We start from the raw sequence: 20,453 nt of genomic DNA, 5'->3' as shown, positions 1-20,453 counted from the left end.
AAGAAAAAATCTAAATCTGTATCCAAGAACGGATTAGAAAAGAGCAAGACTGGAGACAGGAAGCCAAGGTAAGGGAGCTGATTTAATAATCTGGCACAGAGATGATTTTTGCATGAACTAGGATGGGAGCAGGGAAATACAAGGAATTTTGATAAAATCAAGAGACACTTAGAAGTTGGAATTGATAGTAACTATTAACTGATTGGCTGCAGTTAGTAATTCACATTATTCATACTTCTTAGGAGCAATTTAAGACAGTTTAGGAGGCTGCATAACCCTACCAAAAATGCAAGTATATACACATATACTGGCAGACACTATCTTACCTGTTCATTGCAATTTAATTAGAGCTTTCCTTTTAGCCAAAATATACCCAAAACATCTAAGGAAGAAGTCTAACAAAATAGTTCTACTTAATTCGCAATGAATCATAGATGTAAATATTTAAATCTGATACATATGTGAAAACTAATGTAAACAAATTTTTCCAATTAAAATATCCACAATTACATGAGTTGCTCACTTTTTAGGAAAGAGATTATATTAATCAGGGTTATAAATCAATCAAATATTAACTAGGTACTTTGGGGGTAAAAGGTAGGGAAGAGTATACTTAAATCTATCATTAAAAATTAGGTATATCTGTGGGGCCGGCCCCATGGCGTAGTAGTTAAGTCCGGCATGCTCCACTTCCGCGGCCCAGGTTTGTGGGCCAGGTTCAGACCCCAGGCGCCAACCTACACCACTCGTCAAGCCATGCTGTGGCAGCAACCCACATACAAAATAGAGGAAGACTTGCAACAGATGTTAGCTCAGAGTGAATCTTCCTCAGCCAAAAATAAATAAATAAAGTATATTTGTGGTCATTAAATGTCTGATAGTCATGAAATTAACTCACACATTGAATGAGGCCCATTTAACTGAGAGAAGATGACAAAAAATTCTTATATTTCATAGTTTTTGCAGAGGACAGTTTATCATAAAACAAAACTCAAGTACGAAAAAAGGAACCTTAATGGAAGGCTCAAATAGTGCACATAAATGACATTGGGAAGACAGGCAGAGACTTTCTTTCTTACTAGATTGAGACAGGAACTCCTCATACAAAACAAATGACTACTGTCCTCCTTGAGGTTTTCCGATCTATGTGAAACATAAATTGCCTCCAAAGGCAGCACTGATTTTATAAATCAAAAGTTAGTTTTTCTGCAAAAATCACTGATCTCTAAATTAAGAGCTTTTTTTTTTTTTATAATTTTATTTATTTTTTTATTTTTTTCCCCCAAAGCCACAGTAGATAGTTGTATGTCGTAGTTGCACATTCTTCTAGTTGCTGTATGTGGGACGCGGCCTCAGCATGGCCGGAGAAGCGGTGCGTCGGTGCGCGCCCGGGATCCAAACCCGGGCCGCCAGCAGCGGAGCGTGCGCACTTAACCGCTAAGCCACGGGGCCGGCCCTAAATTAAGAGCTCTTTGATTGTGCCCAATATGAAAAAAAAAAGACATTTTTACTCTTTCTGGAATCATTTTTAAAAATATATTAACTTCTGTCACATGCTGTTCTAACCAACAGAAAAATTTAATCTTGATTTCTGTTTCTTCTTAACCTTTAAAGGAAATCCTGTACGTTAAGTGCGCAACATAAAATGCAAAATATCATACAGTCTAAGAACAATTACCTTTTCACAGGAGCGTCACCTGTCTGCTCATCCACATAATCTCGTTTCAGTTCCTCAGGAACATCACTGTCACTGTCATACTCCTGATAGGCACTTTTTTCTTGTTCATCAGATTCATACTGAAGAGAACACAGTATATTAAACAATCAGTATGAAGAGCCAACCTTTCACGGAGTCTTTCAACACAATAAAAGTATCCAATTTTATAAGAAGTAGCTTATAGAAGAAAGTTCTTAATAGCTTCAAATTTGCCATCAAGAATGGTATTATCCTTCCATTTTCTTCTTTGCCCATCCTACCTTAACCAGCTCAAAAGAAAAAGAGTAAAATACAAACATTATATCTACAAAACCTTATAAATGTCCAAAAAAAAATAAAATGTCCATATAAAGAAAATAAAAACAAACACACACCCTGCTAGGCCTTAAGAGAGGAGAATAGTGTATATTTGATTTAAAAAAAAAGTCTCTTCCTCCAAGTGGTTTCATCACACTTATTTCCAATTTGCTAATTCATTACAAAGAGGTTGAATATAGAATTCCGGCTCTCTGGAAGTGTTAATTCAGCTTAATAAACACACACAACACATACTAATGTTCTATTCTAATTCATTACAATGAGATTTAATTCCAAGGACAGCTTAGAAAATTAGGCTTAGCACATAGGGACTACTTAGAGCAAGGATAAAAATGGTGGATTTACTCTTGAGAAGAAGGGGGCCTTCTTAACATTTTCATCATCTTCATGGTACCGTGGCCCTGTGTCAGCATGGGAGAGGACAATGGAGTCCACACACAGCAAAGGAAACTGGCAGTATCATCATCATCAACATCACCATCACTTATTAATATTTTAAATTAACCTGATTAAATAATGGCTAACACTTACTGAGTTTTAACCAAGTACTGGACTAAGTGCTTTCATGAATTATCTCACTGAATCTTCAAAACAATTTTATGAGTAAGTTTTATCCCCATACGCTAGTTGAAGAGACCAATATAATGACAACATGGAAAGAAATTAGTTCCCTAATTCAACAAGCATTTTTTGAGAATCTAAAGCATTATGACAGGCCATATTAAGATGCGGACCCTGACTCTCATGGACTTACGCTGTACCTGGAAAGATTAGCTCACATGTTAATAACTGCAAATGAGAATTATAGGCATTCTCCCTCACTTGTACACAGTGTGATCCTGATGACATTCAGAAAGGTGTTCCACACAAACTAGGGTCTCCTGGTTATAACAACAGAGCTTTATGATTCCATAGTACAAAGGATCCTCATCTTCTAGGATTCTGTATTTGCAAATTTCCCTACTCACTAAAATTTATTTGTAACCCTATTATCAATACTTCATGACACTTTCATGGTCACTCATGGATACGTGCGGTGTGGCAAAACTTTTGAGTCACCCAACATGCAGGTTCCCAGCTGAGGGCAGACAAGGTGACGCTCTACCTTCTTGTTTCAGCTCTCTTACTGAAAACAAGTGTCCTTTTCACAGCCTATTTAGTGCCACATGTTTTAAATTTTTGTGCTTTTTGCTGGTGGTTTCACTGTTTAGAACAGCCCCTTGTACAGTACTCAAGTGCTGTCTAGTGTTCCTAAACTCAAGACAACTGTAACGTGCCTTATGGCAAAAATACATGTTAGATAAGCTTCATTCAGGCATGAGTACAGTGTTGTCGCCTGTGAGTTCAATGTTAATGAATCAACACTATACTCTATTAATTTAGGTGTCTTTAAGCAAAAATACATAAAACAAGGTTATGTATTGATCAGTTGATGAAAATGTTGTGACCAGAGGCTCACAGGAACCTAATCCCATATTTTGTCTAGGAACAATGGTTCTGTTATTTGCCAACTCAGTGTTCATGGTGACTTTATAGAATACAACCGACACAAATAATGAGAATCGAATGCTACGTGAGATTTAAATTAACGAATCACCAGTACAGAGGGATATATTACTTAAAATATTGGAATGATTTTTTTTTTTTTTGTGAGGGAGATCAGCCCTGAGCTAACATCAGCGCTAATTCTCCTCTTTTTGCTGAGGAAGACCCGCTCTGAGCTAACATCTATTGCCAATCCTCCTCCTTTTTTTTTCTTCCCCAAAGTCCCCAGTAGATAGTTGTATGTCATAGGTGCACATCCTTCTAGTTGCTGTATGTGGGATGCAGCCTCAGCATGGCCGGAGAAGCAGTGCGTTGGTGCGCGCCCAAGATCCAAACCCAGGCGGCCAGTAGCAGAGCGCGCACACTTAACCGCTAAGCCACTGGGCCAGCCATGGAATGACTTTTAATTCCCTTCAGTTTAGTCCACTTTATAGAGGCAAAATGTCACAGAGAATCACTAAATTATAATTTTAAATATGGTTTACTATAAAATAATTCCTACTTCATGATAAAACATGATAATGGTATATTTTAATGGCAATATTTTTTAAATTATATCCTCACTAGACAAAAAAGAAAATGCCAAAACTAAAATACAGAGACAAATTCAACAGATTTTTATCAAATCTGAACAGTTTTCAACTTCAGCTTCATCAAATATAAAATAAAAATGATTCTGCATCCCTCTGGAAATTATGAGGATCAGAAGGACCCATCCAAGTTAAATGTTGTGAAACACCCTATAGGTAACTGTGGAGTAAGCATTCCCTCATTGTAAATATGGGGAAACCAAGGATCATAAAGTTAAAATAATTTGGCAAGGACCACACAGGTAATAAATAATAAAGGTGATATTCATTCACCTGCTTTCAAATCCTTTCCATTAACTCATACAACCTCTAGTTTATATTGTTTTTTGAGCTGCTCAAAGTGTTATTAAAATATCATACTTCTAAATCCTAACAACATCCCTGCCAGGTAACTAAGCAAGACATTACCCTCTCTCCGATAAAGGGAGATGGAACAAAATGACTCACTTAGTTGCCCAAGAGTTGAGTTGAGAGAAAAGGGCAGATGATCTATTCCCTCATCCATCTGTCTATCCAAGAAATCATATAAATATGCAGTGAAGAAACTATACTCCCACTCAATTAGTAATCTGGTAAGAACATAAAGTAATCTAATAAGAACACAAAGTAATCATAAATCAAAATTTATCGTTCAAAAGGACAATGTCAACAAAGCATACTGTAAAGCCATTATCTGCACAAGTAGTATTGCAGGTATGTAAGTATATAGGTAGGAAGGCAGGTGATGACCAGATAAATAAATCTAGCCAATTACCTTGCTCAGTGGGTAGAACACTTTTCATTAAGAAAATCTCACTTATGTTCCACAATATGTTTTAAAAACACCACATACCCCATTAGAAGCCAGGACATCTTCTGTTTCTTCATCTTTGTGGTTGGCCTGAATTTCAAATGGATTCCCACCACTACAGTACTGCTCAAACAAGGTCACTGTTTTTGAGGAAGTTGAGGCTGGCTGCTTACTAGGTGAAACTGATGGGGAACGAGACTGTTCCATGAATTTAAATTCCTAGACATTAAAAAAAGGAGCCAGATGCCTTTTAGCAACAACAATAAAATTCAAGTGCATAAACATATCCTAGCACTGTCAACGTAGACTTAGTGAAAAATAAATTAATCCTGATTCTTCAGGTTATTTACTTTAAAATCTTTCAAGTTGTCTGAAAGCACAAACTTGGAAATACACGTTCAAAGGTTTTCCTAAAGACAACTCAGTTGCTGATATCACTTAAAACAGTGCTATCTACATCAAGCTACTTTTGGCTTACTTTATGGAAATGCACAAAAAATTTTTGAAAATAACTTTAATTTGAATGATAATTCTTAAAATTTTAACATAGCAACACAAGTCCTAGTAGGATACGGTTTTAATCAATAAAGTAATTTATAAAAACTAATTGTTGTTAGGTCAAACACCTTTCATACTTATATGCTTGCACCATTTAAGATAGTCTATATGAATACATCAAAAACAAGGCATGAAGGATATATCTTTGTTATATTAATGTCTAAAAACTTTCATTTATTTTTCTCCATATACGAAGAATCAGACAACACAAACACACATGCTGAGGTCAGATGATACGTCTTCTAGTCCTAGCTTGCCAGTAATCCACTATATTCCACTAACTTCCCATAAAATGTAGGGAATGTCACCTGGCTTCTCTGTGCCTCAATTTCCTTATCTGTAAAGTGAGAGAGTCAATCTAGAATGAAAGAATCATAAATGCTAAAGCTAAAGAGCTGTAGCATCCAGTCCAAATCATGCATTTCCCAGAGGAGGAGACTGAAGCAGTCCAGAGGGATTCAGTGCCAAGTTCAAGATCATGCTGCTAATCAGAGGAAGAGATGGGATAACCTCTAAAGTTCCTTTGAATTACAAAACTCTTGATTTGATGATTTTTCACAAAAAAAGTAGTACATATTTTTCTTGTATCTTTTAATCTTTTTAATATTAATCCCCAATTTAAAATTTTTCATATTCAATGATAATCTTAAAAATTACATTGGTTTGTTAAGTTTCAAATGATGTGTTTATTTTCTTTTTAAATTGCAACTAAATATTAAATCAGATCCATCATAGTGCTTAAAAATCATGCCATTATTTTTATAATACTAAACAAGAGGTGACTATAAATGAGACAAATTTTTTTAAAAACCAAATCTACAGGAATACATGTGTCAAGTGAACACTATCTCAATTATGAATAGTTTTCAAGGTAACTACTTACTTTTGTTGTTGTGGTTAGAACACTTAACATGAGGTCTATCCTTTAAAATTTTTTTTAAGTGCACGATACAGTACTGTTAAGTATAGGCAAAATCTTATATGGTAGATCTCTAGAACTTACTCATCTTCAATAACTGAAACTTCAAGGTAACTACTTTAAAGGAGATAATGCTCACTTGGATGGAAATGTTCCAGCATACTTGTAAAAACAAAGTTGCGCTATAATTACACCAAGTATATGTACACACACACGCGCGCACACACATACAATTTGATGTTTAGATACAAATTCAATAAAATTATTTAATTAGGGATTCTAAAATCAATGTTAGAATTTTAAATAATGTTAAGGAATCATCTTAATTTAAGAATTCTAAAATAATGATAAATTAATGTTAATTTTGCTGTCTTTAAGGCATTTATTAATCAACGTGTTTCAGTGTATTTACTATTTCCACATTAGAAAAGCAATATGAAAGAACTGGATAAGACGTAAGCTATTACACAGTATGAGCATAAAGACTATTCCTATAAAAAACTTTTTAATCACGTATTCCTTACATCTATCCAGAATAAGAAAAATGCTTCTAGAAAGCCATTCCTTCCAAAGGCAAAAACTAAACACACTGGACCTTCTAAACAGGGATCTAAGTTTATACATTGTATTTTGACATTTGGTATTTGTAGGACACGATCTATCACACAAGGAATATTTACCTTCAATGTGTTTCAAACAAAGGAAAAAGCAAATCAATTAAAGATACTTTCACAGATTACATATTCTATAAGGATTCAAGAAATCAATTAATTAATAAAAATTAGTTAAGAGTATTTTTTGTAAGTGCCTCTTTTATTTCTGAGATATTTTCTCATTACAGGCAAATTTTTGAGTTGCAGCATAAATTAAGAACCTATTAGTCCCTTCAAGAACTGACAAATATTCTGAAAATACAAGCATTTTCATTCAAGACCATCAAAATATAACTGATTAATTTTCTGCAAAATTTAAATAAAGTGCTTCTGAAATCAAAAGAAAAAAATTATTTTAATTGTGACTCTTTCTAGGCAAAAGAGATTTCCTGATATGTATAAATTGAATACATAAAAAAGAGAGAGATTTTGACATCCATAAAAGGATCACTCTTGTAAAAGAGGCTTGCTATTATTAATCATTCTTAAGGAAGGAAGGAAAGGCACTATTCCTTAATTTAATTATTTTTTAAATGTTTTCATTTATCTGTTTTTTTTTAAGATGACTAAACAAAAGACAGATTTATTTGTTCTTAAGAAACACTTACATGAAGTTGCAAGATGCTGAAATTTGACTTAACAGGACAAAGTTCCCAGGTCTCATTCTCTAGAAACATTCTCAGTTCATCAAGTCGTGTTCTTAAAGAAAGAAAATGAACACTCCAAAAGTAAGAAGAAAAATACACTGAACACAAGAATTAAGAAAATAAAATACAATACAAACAATTACAGGATTATCATCATCATCATAATCAACTTTGAGAACCTATTCAGACCAACACAGTAAACACAAACATTTACTTTTGCTTGTTAATATCTTATCCTAAGAGAAAAAATTCTCTCAAATATTTACTAAACTCAGAATATTCTTACTACATTGCAAAAAATAATGAATGCATAGGAAATGACATTTTTATTAAGGGAATAAACTAAAAGCTACTCACCAACTCATGTACTTAAAATATCCTTAGCTAATCATATAGCAATGCCAAAAAACAGAGAAATAATTTTAAGGGTTTATGAAGATCATAAATACTAATAAATGCTTTATGCAAAACAGCATAGACCCTAATCATGCTTACTAAGCCACAATATCAAGATGATTATTACTCTCCAAATATATTTGGCTCAGTGTCTATCTCCACATGCATTTACAAATAAATTAGCAAGTATGACACTTATGTACCCGACACTGCACTAATCACTTAGATGTCATATTGATCTCTTCTTTCTTTAATGCTACTGTTCTTACCATCTACCCTGAGTAATCGGTACATTATATAGGCAGTTCCAGAAAAACAAATGCTTCCTTCCAGGTGACCCAGGAAACAAAGGGCCAGTGCCTGCCCTACTCTTCCCCTTCCTGCAACAAGCCTCATGGCTGTTTCTACCATGCTAAAAACAAAATCGAGATTTTTTTTTAAAAATCCATATGTTCTAAAATGAAGAGGCAATAAATCAGTAAATCTGCGAAAAGCAGAAACTGCTCCAAATATTAGAGTTAACAGACAACGACTTTAAGATAACTATTATAAATAAGTTAAATAAAATAGAGGAAAAGATGTACAAAATGGATAGAAAGCAGAATTTCAAAGAACTGCAATAGTAAAAACAAACAAAAAAAGAATCAAATAGACATTCTGTAACTGAAAATTACAATACCTCAAATTAAAATTGATTGGATAAGTACAACAGTAGAAGACAGGATTAGTGAACTCAAAGACAGATCAATAGAAAATATCCAAACTGAAGCAAAAATTGAAAAAAAATGCAAGAAACAGAAAAGATCATAAGAGATATGTGAGACACAGTCAGAACATCTAGTATGCATCAACTGGATGGAGAGGATAGAGAGAATGGGCAGAAGCAATATTTGCAGAGGTAATGGTTGAGAATTTCCCAAAAGTGATTGCACCCATACCTCACACCACATATAAAAATTAAGTAAAATGGATCACAGACCTAAAATAAGAACTAAAACTATAAAAGTTTACAATTCAACAACAAAAAGACAAATAACCCAATTAAAAAATGGGCAAAGGCTGGGGCTGGCCCAGTGGCGCAAGTGGTTAAGTGCACGTGCTCCGCTTCGGCGGCCCAGGGTTCGCAGGTTCCCCAGGCACGCACCGAGGCACCACTTGTCGAGCCATGCTGTGGTGGCATCCCACATAAAGTGCAGGAAGATGGGCATGGATGTTAGCTTAGGGCCAATCTTCCTCAGCAAAAAAAAAAAAAAAAGAGGATTGGCATAGGATGTTAGCTCAGGGCTGCTCTTCCTCACTCCAAAAAAAAAAAAAAAAAATGGGCAAAGGCTTTGAATAAACATTTTGGGCACAGAAGATATACAAATGACCAATAAGCACATAAAAAGATGCTGAACATCATCAGTCATAAGGGAAATGTAAATCCAAACCATAATGAGATACCACTTCACAACCACTAGAATACCTATAATCAGAGAGACAGACAATAACAAGTGTTCACAAGGATTCGGAGAAATTAGAACCCTTATACAGTCCAGGTGGGAATGTAAAACGGTGTAGCCACTCTGGAAAACTGTTTGGCAGTTCCTCAAAATGTCAAACATAGAGTTACCATATGATCTAGCAATTCCACTCTGTATTGGTTTCCCATGGCTGCTGTAACAAATTACCACAAACTGGATGACTTAAACAACAGAAATTCATTCTCCCACAGTTCTGGAGACCAGAAGCCTGAAATCAGTATCACCAGGTTGAAATCAAGATGTTAGCAGGGCTACACTCTCTCCAGAAGCTCTGAACATCATCTGAGAATCTGTTCCTTGCCTCCTCCAGCTTATGGTGGTTGCCACCATTCCTTGGCTTGTGGCCACAGCACTCTAATCTCTGTCTCCATCTTCACATTACTTTCTCCTCTATGTGTATGTGTGTCTTTTCTCCTGTGTCTGTGTTGAATCCCCCTCTGTCTCCCTCTTAACTGTGATGGCATTTAGGTCCTACCCAGATAATGCAGGATAATCTCAACGCAAGATCATTAACTTATTCATATCTACAAAGATACTTTTTCCAAATAAATTAACATTTACAGTTTCCATTTATTAGGACCTGATATTTTTTACTTTGGGGAGGAGGTCACTTTTCAGCGTACCATACACTCCTAGGTACATACTCAAAGAACTGAAAACATATGTCTATGCAAAAACTTATACATGAATGTTCATACCAGCATTATTCATAATAGCCAAAAAGCAAAAACAACCCAAATGTTCATTAACTGAGGAATGGATAAACAAATGTGATATACCTATACAATGGAATATTATTCAGCCATAAAAAAGAATGAAGTTTTGTTACATATTACAACATGGATGAATTTTTAAAAACACGCTAAGTGAAAGCCAAATGCAAAAGGCCACATAATGGTGTATGATTCTTCCAGAATAGGCAAATACATAGAGACAAAAACTAAATTAGTGATTGTCAGTGGCTGTAGGAGGGAATGAGTAACTATAATTGGTACGGGGTTTCTTTTTGAAGTGGTAAAATTATTCTGAAATATTAGGTGTTTCATTGCTAAATTATAAACTTTAAAGGGGTGAATTTTTGGTACGTGAATTATATCTCAATAAAGCTATTATCTAAAAAATTATTGAGGTGGCAGGATTCTAAAATACCACCCCCAAGACTGTCTGCCCTAATATCCAAGACTGAATATGATAATGTCTTACACCCATGATTATGTTACCATATATAGCAAAAAAGGGATTTTGCAGATGTAATTAAGATTACTAATCAGCTGACTGTGAGTTAATCCAAAGGGGATTATTTAGGTGGAACTAATCTAATTGAGGAAGCCCTTTTACAGCAGAGTTTCTTCTCTTTCTGATGGCAGAAGGGGAAGTCAGAGAGAAAGCAAGCATGAGAAAAACTTGACATGCCATTGCTGGCTTTTAAGATGGAAGAGGTCATGCGCAAGGAATGGAGAGCAGCTTCTAGAAGCTACAATGTTCCCTAGCTGACAGTCAGCAAAAAAATAGGGGCCTCAGTTCTAAAACCATAAGAAACTGAAGTCTGCCAGCATCCTAAACGTGCTCAGATGCGGATTCTTCCTCAAAGCCTTTAGATAAGAGCCCAGGGGCCGGCCCCGTGGCTTAGCGGTTAAGTGTGCGCGCTCCGCTGCTGGCGGCCCGGCCCGGGGTTTGGATCCCGGGCGTGCACCGACACACTGCTTCTCCGGCCATGCTGAGGCCTCGTCCTACGTACAGCAACTAGAAGGATGTGCAGCTATGACATACAACTATCTACTGGGGCTTTGGGGGAAAATAAATAAATAAATAAGAACTCATCTCTTTAAAAAAAAAAAAAAAAAGAGCCCAGACCAACCGACACCTTGATTTTGGCCCTGTGAGACCCTAAGCTGAGAACCTAGACAAGCTGATCCAGACTTCTAACCTACAGAACTGTGAGATAATAAATGGGTGTTGCTTTAAGCTGCTAAATTCACGGCAATTTATTACAAAATAATATAAAATTATTACAATGGTAAAAGGCACCAACTCACAGATGGAAGAAGCTTAGTCAACTCTATGCATAAAAAGTATACAGAAAATAATATAGAAAGTAAAAGTATGTGACAAAAACACTAAAAGGGTGAGAGAAGGTAAATGCATTATCGGTTTTTGCATTATTTGGAACTGTTTTGCAAAGTTGGTTCTTGCATTATTCTGAAAGTATACTAACATAAAATCGACTATAATAGCTAAGATCGACTATAACAGAACAGGAATGCATATTGAAATGTTGATGGTAACCACTAGAAGAATATATTTTTTAAAAGCTAACTGAGAAAAATAATGGTATAAAAATTAAAAATATACATGATCACTCCAAAAGAAAGGAAGAGAAAAAATAAATGAGAAGAGAATAGATAAAACTTATAGAAACCAAACAGCAATATGGTAAGTTTAAACCCCACTATGCCAATAAAAACATTAAATGGAAACGGAAAAAACAGTTCAATCAAAATATGAAAATCATCAGACTGGATTTAAAAACAATAACAAAACAAAACAAGACCAAACTATATGCTGTTTACAAAAGATGCATTTAAATATAAGGCCATAATTAGACTGACAGTAAAAATTACACACAAACGTGATTTCTTATAATCACGAACTAGGCTGGAATTTTTTTTTTTTTTTTTTTGTGAGGAAGATCAGCCCTGAGCTAACATCGACTGCCAATCCTCCTCTTTTTGCTTAGGAAGACTGGCCCTGAGTCAACATCCGTGCCCATCCTTCTCTACTTTATGTGGGACACCGCCACAGCATGGCCTGACAAGAGGGGTGCGGGCCCGGGATCCGAACCCATGCCGCCAGCAGCAGAGCACGCACATTTAACCACTACACCACGGGGCCAGCCCCTAGGCTGGAATTTTTTAATCAAAATTTCTTCTTCACCTATTAAGATGATCATTATGGTATTTTTCATACATTCTCTTAATTGGTAAATTAAATTTACTAATTTGAACTGTTTAGCCAACCTTGTTCTCTTGCAATAAACCATACCTGTTCATGATGTATGTATTATCCTTTTTTAGACATCACTGGATGGATTTTGCCAATACTCATTTAGGATTTTTGCATCTATGTTCTTATGAGACACTAGCCTATAATTTTTCTTTTTTGTAACGTCCTTGTTATGTTTTGGTATCAGTACTACGCTGGCCTCATAAAATAAGTTATGAAGCATTCCCTCTTTCTCTATTCTCTGAAAGAGCTGGTGTTGCTATTTTCTCCTTAAATGTTCAGTAGAATTTACTAGTGAGGAGAGCAAGCCTGGAGATTCTCTTTATGGAAATATTTTGAAGTACAGATTCAATTTCTTTAAAAGACACAGAACTATTCAGATTTTCTATATTTTGTCAGCTTATTAAGTTCGGTTTTACAAGAAATTTGTTCATTTTATCTAAATTGTCAATTTTATTAGCATAAAGTTGTTCTACCATTTTACTATATTTTTAGTATCTGTAGGACCTACAGATACCTTCTTTTTAACTGCTGATATTGATAGTTTGTGTTTTCTTTCTTTTTCTTGCTCAATCTTGCTATTAGTTTTGTAGATTTCTCTCTACTGTACATTTGCTATTTCATTGATTTCTGCTCTTATAATTTTCTTCCCTCCATTTCTTTTGGTTTAATTTGCTGTCATTTTTGTAACTTTCCAGTTTAGTGCACTGATTTTCAAACTCTTCTTTTCCAAAAGATGCATTTAAAGCTAGAAATTCTCCCCTCTGCTTTAGCTGTACCCCACAATTTTGATGCTATAGTTTTATTATTTTTTATTTAAAAATATTTTATTTCCAATATGATTTCTTCTTTGACCACTGGAAGTACATTGTCTAATTTCCAAAAACTGGTAGACTTTTCTAGTTATCTCTCCATTATTTATTTCTAATTTAATTCCACTGTGGTCACAGAATATACTCTCTATGATTTCAATCCTTTGACATTTTTTAAGAACTTGTTTTAATGGCCCAGCAGATGATCAACTTTGATAAACTTCCAAGTGCTCTTAAAAAAATTATGTATTCTGCAGTTGTCAAGTGTTGAGTCATACACACACACACACATATATACATATATCTCAGTGAGGCAAATTTTATTAAATATAATGGTCAAATATATATCCTTACTGATTTTTTTGTCAGCTTACATTATCGATTACTAAAAGTGGTATACAAAACTTTCCGACTATAATTATGAAATCATCTATTTCTCCTTTTAGTCTGAATATTTTTGCTTTACATATTTTGAAGTTATGTTAGTAGAGGTACACAAATTTAGGACTGTTAGTCTTCCTAATGAATAATCTCTTATCATTATGAAGTATCTTCTTTATTTTTAGTAATACTTCTTGCCTTAAACTCTAGCTTGTCTCTTACAAATTTCTTTAACCTGATATACAGTATCTAAAACAACCTACCACATATATCACACTTAATGACAAAGCATTCTACAATCACCACTGCTATTCAACATTTTACCAGAGGTCACAACCAGCACAAAAATTAGAAAGGAATACATAAAACCATCATTATTCACAAATGACATAATTATATATATAGAAAATTCAAAAGAATCTCCAAACTACTAGATTTAATAAAATGCTAATTTAACCACAAGATCACAGGAATCTAAGGTCAATATAGTAAATCAATTCATATATGTGCATGTGTGTGTGCGCGCACGTGCGCAACCACTGGAAATTTAAAATAAAAAGCAATACAATTCAGAATAGCATAAAAAAATCAGTATTTACATAATGTTCAAAAACAGGCATGACTAATCGATGGTGATAAAAGTCAGAATGTGGTAATCTGAGGAGGGTAATGACTGAGAAAGGACACAGGGATCCTTCTGGGATTTTGGAAAAATTCTAGATCTTAATCCGGGTGGTTTATGTGGTGTACATATATGTAAAAATTCATGGAGTTGTACACTAAGATATGTGTACTTTTATGTATGTCACTTCAATAAATTTTTTTCAAAAGAAAAAATATTAATAATCCTCTCACTTCCCTCCCTAAATTGTCTGCAATAACGGGCAGGCCCATCTTACAGATAAGGCCACAGGGGGCCCTAGGAAATGTCAACCCACTGTGAAGGGTCACAGGTCACAACTAGCAGACAGCAGAGACAGAGAACCTGATTTCCACACCTTGTTCTTCTCACTGCAACATAGTTGGAAAGAATAGTAAAAGGCAAAAATCTACTTATTTCTTGGCTGTGAATGACAATACTAGCCAAATTGATTCATTTAGAGCCACAGAAAATTTCCTTTGCATATCTTTCCCCAAGAACATTTTACACAAATTGAAAGATTTGCATTCTACTTCCTTTCTTCTGTTTTACTATACTAGTATACAAAAAGGATAGCAGTTATGATGAAAAAGCAATGAGTATGTAAAGTACAAACTGTAATCAGATGCTGAATAACATAATTGACCCAATCATAAATTATGTGGAAAGCAATCCCGATTATTACTCTTTAAGCACTCTGGGTACCACCTATGTCTTTAAGAAACAAGATACAAAGAACCTTCTTTGGTACAAAAGAATAGATACAATTAAAATAAAATTAAAGAGATGTCAAAGGCCAAATACAGTGAAGATAATAACCGATCTGTAAGGTATCTCAAATATGTTGACCTACAAGTTAAAGGAAAAATATCAGTGAATAAGAACTGAGTGAAAGCCAGATCTTTTACTGAACCTCATAAAAGACTTGAAGCAATAAAAGATAGGTTCTAAAAACAAACTATAAAGTCACAGAGTTTAAAGATGGTAGAGTATGCAGTATAAGCCTTTCACATTTTTAAAAGAGGAATTTGATGCTCAGAGAAGTAAAAAATTTGGTTAAAATCACACAGGTAGTGAAGCTAGTGAGCAGCACAACAGTGGTAGGAACTCAAGGCCACTGATAACACCACGCTGCCCCAAACTGTTTACCAGCAGGAAGAAAACTGTAAATTAATAACAGTACAAACTAAGAGGAGTTTAATATTGGTCTACCCACTATTAGTGTGCATGTGTGTATGTATGTATGTATATATATACCATATACCATATACATATGGTAGAGATTATAGTCTAAAATATACACAATGAAGACATTGTTTCTTTTGTTCTCATTTTAACTCCAAAATTTAAGCCCCCTTATAGTTTAGAGATAAAAAGTATTTTCATTTTTATATATAACCTAATTTTCAGTAAAATACTTTACATATTAAAAATAAATTAAATAAATTTATTGGTACCATTATCGCCAAGTCCAAAAAAAATTGTTTCCTAAAAACATTTCTCCCTATTTCCTCAAAGAATATAGCAAAACGGGCTACAGCAATATCTCCTATCCCAGACACATGCTCCTCTACAACATAACCTTACCACTCCATCAAAAGATAAAGTCTCATTTCCCTCCTCTTGAATCTAGGCCAGCCTTATGACATGCTTGTATTCAACGGAATGTAGTGGAAGGATTGTATGACTTCTGAGCCTATATCAGATAAGCCATGCAGCCTCTGCCTGGTTCTCTTGGAAAGCTAGTTCTATGGGAAGCCAGCTGCCATATAAGAAAAGTCCAACTACCCTAACAGCCTCTCCATACTGGAGAGGCCACATGCAGGCACTCTGGCTAACGAACCCAGCTGTGTACATTCTCCTAGCCACTTCCACTAAGGTGCAAGTAAAGGCAACTTGGACGCTCTAGACTAACCTCTCCACCAGCTGAGTACTGCTTAGTAACCTCAGACAATGCTATGAGGAGCAGACAAATCACTCAGTTGATCCCTGCCTAAATTCCTGACTCACAGAATACGTGAAAATGATAAAATGGTGGTTAACCTCATAAGTTTCACGATAGTTTGTTACACAACAATAGTAGTTAAAACATAAGCTTCGACACTTGTAAACTAAAGCTATTATGTGTGTTAGCTTTTTTCCTTAAAAAAAAATCTCTTTCTGGGGCCAGCCCAGTGGCATAGTGGTTAAGTTTGCACGCTCCGCTTCAGTGGCCTAGGGTTCACTGGTTTGCATCCCAGGTGCGGACCTACACGCTGCTCATCAAGCCATGCTGTGGCGGCATCCCACAGATAAAACAGAGGAAGACTGGCGCAGATGTTAGCTCAGGGCCAATCTCCCAGACACACACAAAAAAAACATCTCTTTCTGAAATCTACTATAAAACAACTAAAACTATTAATAACTTATTTACTACTCACTCTGAAGCCTCAACCAAAACAGCTTATTTGACAGAGATTATACTGGGGTGAGGAGAGAGGTTGTGGAATATTGTGGAATAAGTAAGTCAATTCTAGAGGATATCAGACTCAATATTCAAAAAAGAAGAGATGATTAAATCATTTGGTCTACACAGAAAACAAAGATAAGTATATGGATGATAAACTTGATCCTAGAAACACACATTTTAAAGATACTTAAAGAACAAACCTTTATGACTCAAGCAAGGGGAAAGTTTTTCTCCCTAAAAGGACAGGTGACCCCTCCCCTCTTCTAACATCAGTCAATCCACCTTTAGGATCCCTGACAACATTTTATAAGCTCTGATTATTAACGTAGAGTCATGCGTCACTTAACGATAGGGATAACGTTCTGAGAAACGAGTTGTTAGGCAATTTCGTCATTATGCAAACATCATAGAGTGTAATTACACAAACCTAGATGGTACAGCCTACTACATATCTAGGCTATATAGTACTAATCTTATGGGACCACCGTTGTTTATGCAGTCTGTTGTTGGTCAAAACATCATTATGCGGTGCATGACTGTAATTAAAAATAAAATGTGCTTGTTAAATAGACTGTTTTGGCAATTATACATTGCTACATAATTTCTATGTCATTACTGTTTAGATTATTTGTGCTTTTGGGAATTCTGCAACATCTGGCAGAAGAACAATAGCTTTGGGTGTATACAAACTTAGAACTTGAACATAAAGAAATTTAGGGGAATAAAACTTATATAATTGAAAGACAAGAATTCATATTGATAGAGACTGTGTTACCTCACATGCTCATACAATTTTTCCCTGGAAAAAGACAATGGCATACATACTTTAATACAGCTACCACAAGCAACATGAGTACAGTTTATAAACAGATGTTCCACTAAAGAGTAAAATGCTTCTATTTTCACCTTTTTATTATGCCTGTATCTTCAAGCCAATAGCCTAAATAGACTCCAAGTCAGAATAACTTGGGTCAAGAATTTCTTGACTGTCAAGAGCTCTATTTGACAGCAGACAACCATGAAACAAACTGTAGGCATATTTAAACACTTTTATTAACAAAATTAAAACACACGCTCTATATTTCACTATGTTTCATACTGTTTTTCGTATTTACATGGTAGGATTTCGTGAGATATTAAATTGTAATTTAGCAGATTTAGATTTATCACTGGCCAATGTAATGACTTTTGTCAGTTCAATACATGTACATTGGCATCATTTCTAAACCGCTTGTCAAGTTTATCTTGCTTTACAAAGAAACAGATGTACTTCAGAACATGTTGATGGTTGGCACCAACTTTACCAAGTGACTTTCATTATAATTTTCCAAATGGCAGCTGTTGGTGAGTTAAAGTATATTAGCCAGACTGGTTTAAACACTGGAGAAAGAGAAGAATACTAAAAAAATTTAAATCTTTACTTTTTAACCTATTCCAATTTTTACAATATACAATACAGCAAGAAAAAAGGGCAAGATCTGCAGGCAACACTTAGAGAGACCTTTTAGTCTAGCCACCTTATTTTACAGTTGATAGAACCATAGCCCAGAGGGGTTAAATGATTTGTTCAATGTCAGAGAGCTGGCAAGCAGCAAAAAATGGGACAAAGACCCAAGTCTACTATCTCCCAGTCCAGCTCTCCTTCTAACAATACAACACAGCCTCTTCAATGGGAAACATATTCCATAAATGTTTGTAAGAGAAGTCCATTAAAATGTTGACTGTTCTGGAAACATTTAATAATTCATTTCTACATTCTCTAATTTCACCACGGTGTCCTTTTGTGAGGAATCGCCATCATGGTCAAAGTTTAGAAATGCCCATGCCTGACTGCCACAGACGACAGACACATGTTAACAATAAGTAAAGGAGAATGCAGAATGGAGACCATTAAATAAATCAGCGTTTTTGCATTGCACACATCTTGCAAATCACTAGAACACCAAGAGGTCTCCCATTCATCTTGTTGGATATAAACAATCTTTGGAAAATGGGCCTCTGGCACGCCTTTCTGACAGTGTAAGGGAGGCTTCTGGCTCCTTTTCATAGTTCCTTATCCTTTCCCATCTGTGATTAAAAGGCCCCTCTCACTTTGTAAGCAATGTGTATAGGCCAGGCCTTCTGTCTTAGCAGGACTTAAGTTTCAATAGAAAAGGAAGTCATAAATAAAGACAGTGTTAGGGTTTCATGTGACATTTTCCTAAGGTTTAAGCAATTAAAACTTTTTAAAAAAATTTTTTAAACATTCTCTTCATTCAATTATAAAACTCAAAGGCTCTGCTTGGGTACAGGATCAATTTAAATCTTTCAAAACAAATATTTAATAGTTTACAATTAAGACAGAAAACTTGTGCTTAAATATATTTAATAACTCATTAATCAATGGTTTGATGTCCAGTAATCTCTCTTGTGACACAGCACATATCACTGTGACCAGGTGTTGACTCCAAACAGGGAGAGAAAGCAGAATTTCAAATCCTGACTCTCCCTGGCATCAAATAAGAACAACAAAATCCAAACTTAATTTTTAAAAGTAAAATTCAGACTAAAAAGTAATATATAACTCATTTCAAATGATCAAACGTATATAAGGGATATAGCACAGGGTCCAGCTTATATCAAGAAAAGTCTAGTAAATGTTAGTTCCCTCAACTTAATGCTGCTTAAAGCATATAATCACATTGCTATATGAACATCTCTTCCACCTTCTTCCATTGCCAAAACCATTACTAGTCACCCTTTCTAAAGTTAGTAGTGATTATTTTGCAAAGCAATGTAGTATCTAATCTTGGCTTTATAGCTAGATGCCAAATACCATGCCCTCTTCTCTAGAAGACTTTTAATTCCTAAAAGGCAGATGCTTTCAAGCACCCTTCACTGAGTGCTGCCTCTACTGACTTAACTTCCTTACTAGCTCATACCATATATGCAGGCATTGAATAGTGGCCCAATTCTTTTGGTGAACCCTGATATAATAATCATCTTTCACTCATAAAGAAATCAGTTCAATATTTAATTTAATATTTTGAGCCCCTTAAGACACAGAATATATTAAAATTTACAATAAATACTTAATGAGAATATTTGATGATATTTTTGGTAAAAAATCCTTCACCATCCTAAAAAGAGCTATAAAGATATTCTTTCAAATTCAAAAATAATTATTTTAAATCAATTAATACTATAAGGTTAAGCATTAGAAATAAGTCTATTATTTTATTAGAGTTCTTACCTATGGTAGTTTTTAAAATAATTGACACTTTGCTTTCTAATAGACTCTTGCAAAACTTCAGATTTGCTACCACAAAATTCTTCTCCAACTTGCATCAACCTAATTGGATAAAAAGATTTATATAAATTTCAGCAATATCTTTATTATAGAAAAAGAGAAGTCCAAGTCACCTCTTCAAAGATAAAACAAAAATTTGGATGTTTGAAGATTCTAAAGATCAAAAATCCATTATGGTTTACAAACATATGAAGGGCAGAAATATTTAAACACACTAACATAC

At 34.8% G+C, this 20,453-nt stretch overlaps 1 protein-coding gene across 2 annotated transcripts in view; it reads right to left on the bottom strand.

Moving 5' to 3' along the window:
• Positions 1 to 20,453, bottom strand: part of VPS50 (VPS50 subunit of EARP/GARPII complex) — a 138,063-nt gene that overhangs the window by 40,725 nt on the left and 76,885 nt on the right. For both annotated transcript variants that reach the window (XM_004431349.3, XM_087421085.1), the window contains exons 16-19: positions 20,174 to 20,272; positions 7,699 to 7,789; positions 5,003 to 5,179; positions 1,679 to 1,797 (exon numbers count right to left, since the gene is read on the bottom strand). In XM_004431349.3, the coding sequence (XP_004431406.1) occupies positions 1,679 to 1,797; positions 5,003 to 5,179; positions 7,699 to 7,789; positions 20,174 to 20,272 (486 nt within the window). The remainder of the gene's footprint in view (positions 1 to 1,678; positions 1,798 to 5,002; positions 5,180 to 7,698; positions 7,790 to 20,173; positions 20,273 to 20,453) is intronic.

Source organism: Ceratotherium simum, chromosome 1, assembly GCF_057802395.1.
Source record: "Ceratotherium simum simum isolate JZ-2026a chromosome 1, ASM5780239v1, whole genome shotgun sequence".
In the NCBI taxonomy this organism is placed as follows: domain Eukaryota; kingdom Metazoa; phylum Chordata; class Mammalia; order Perissodactyla; family Rhinocerotidae; genus Ceratotherium; species Ceratotherium simum.
The sequence above is the reverse complement of the archived record's forward strand: the minus strand, read 5'-3'. Positions and strand labels throughout refer to the sequence as shown.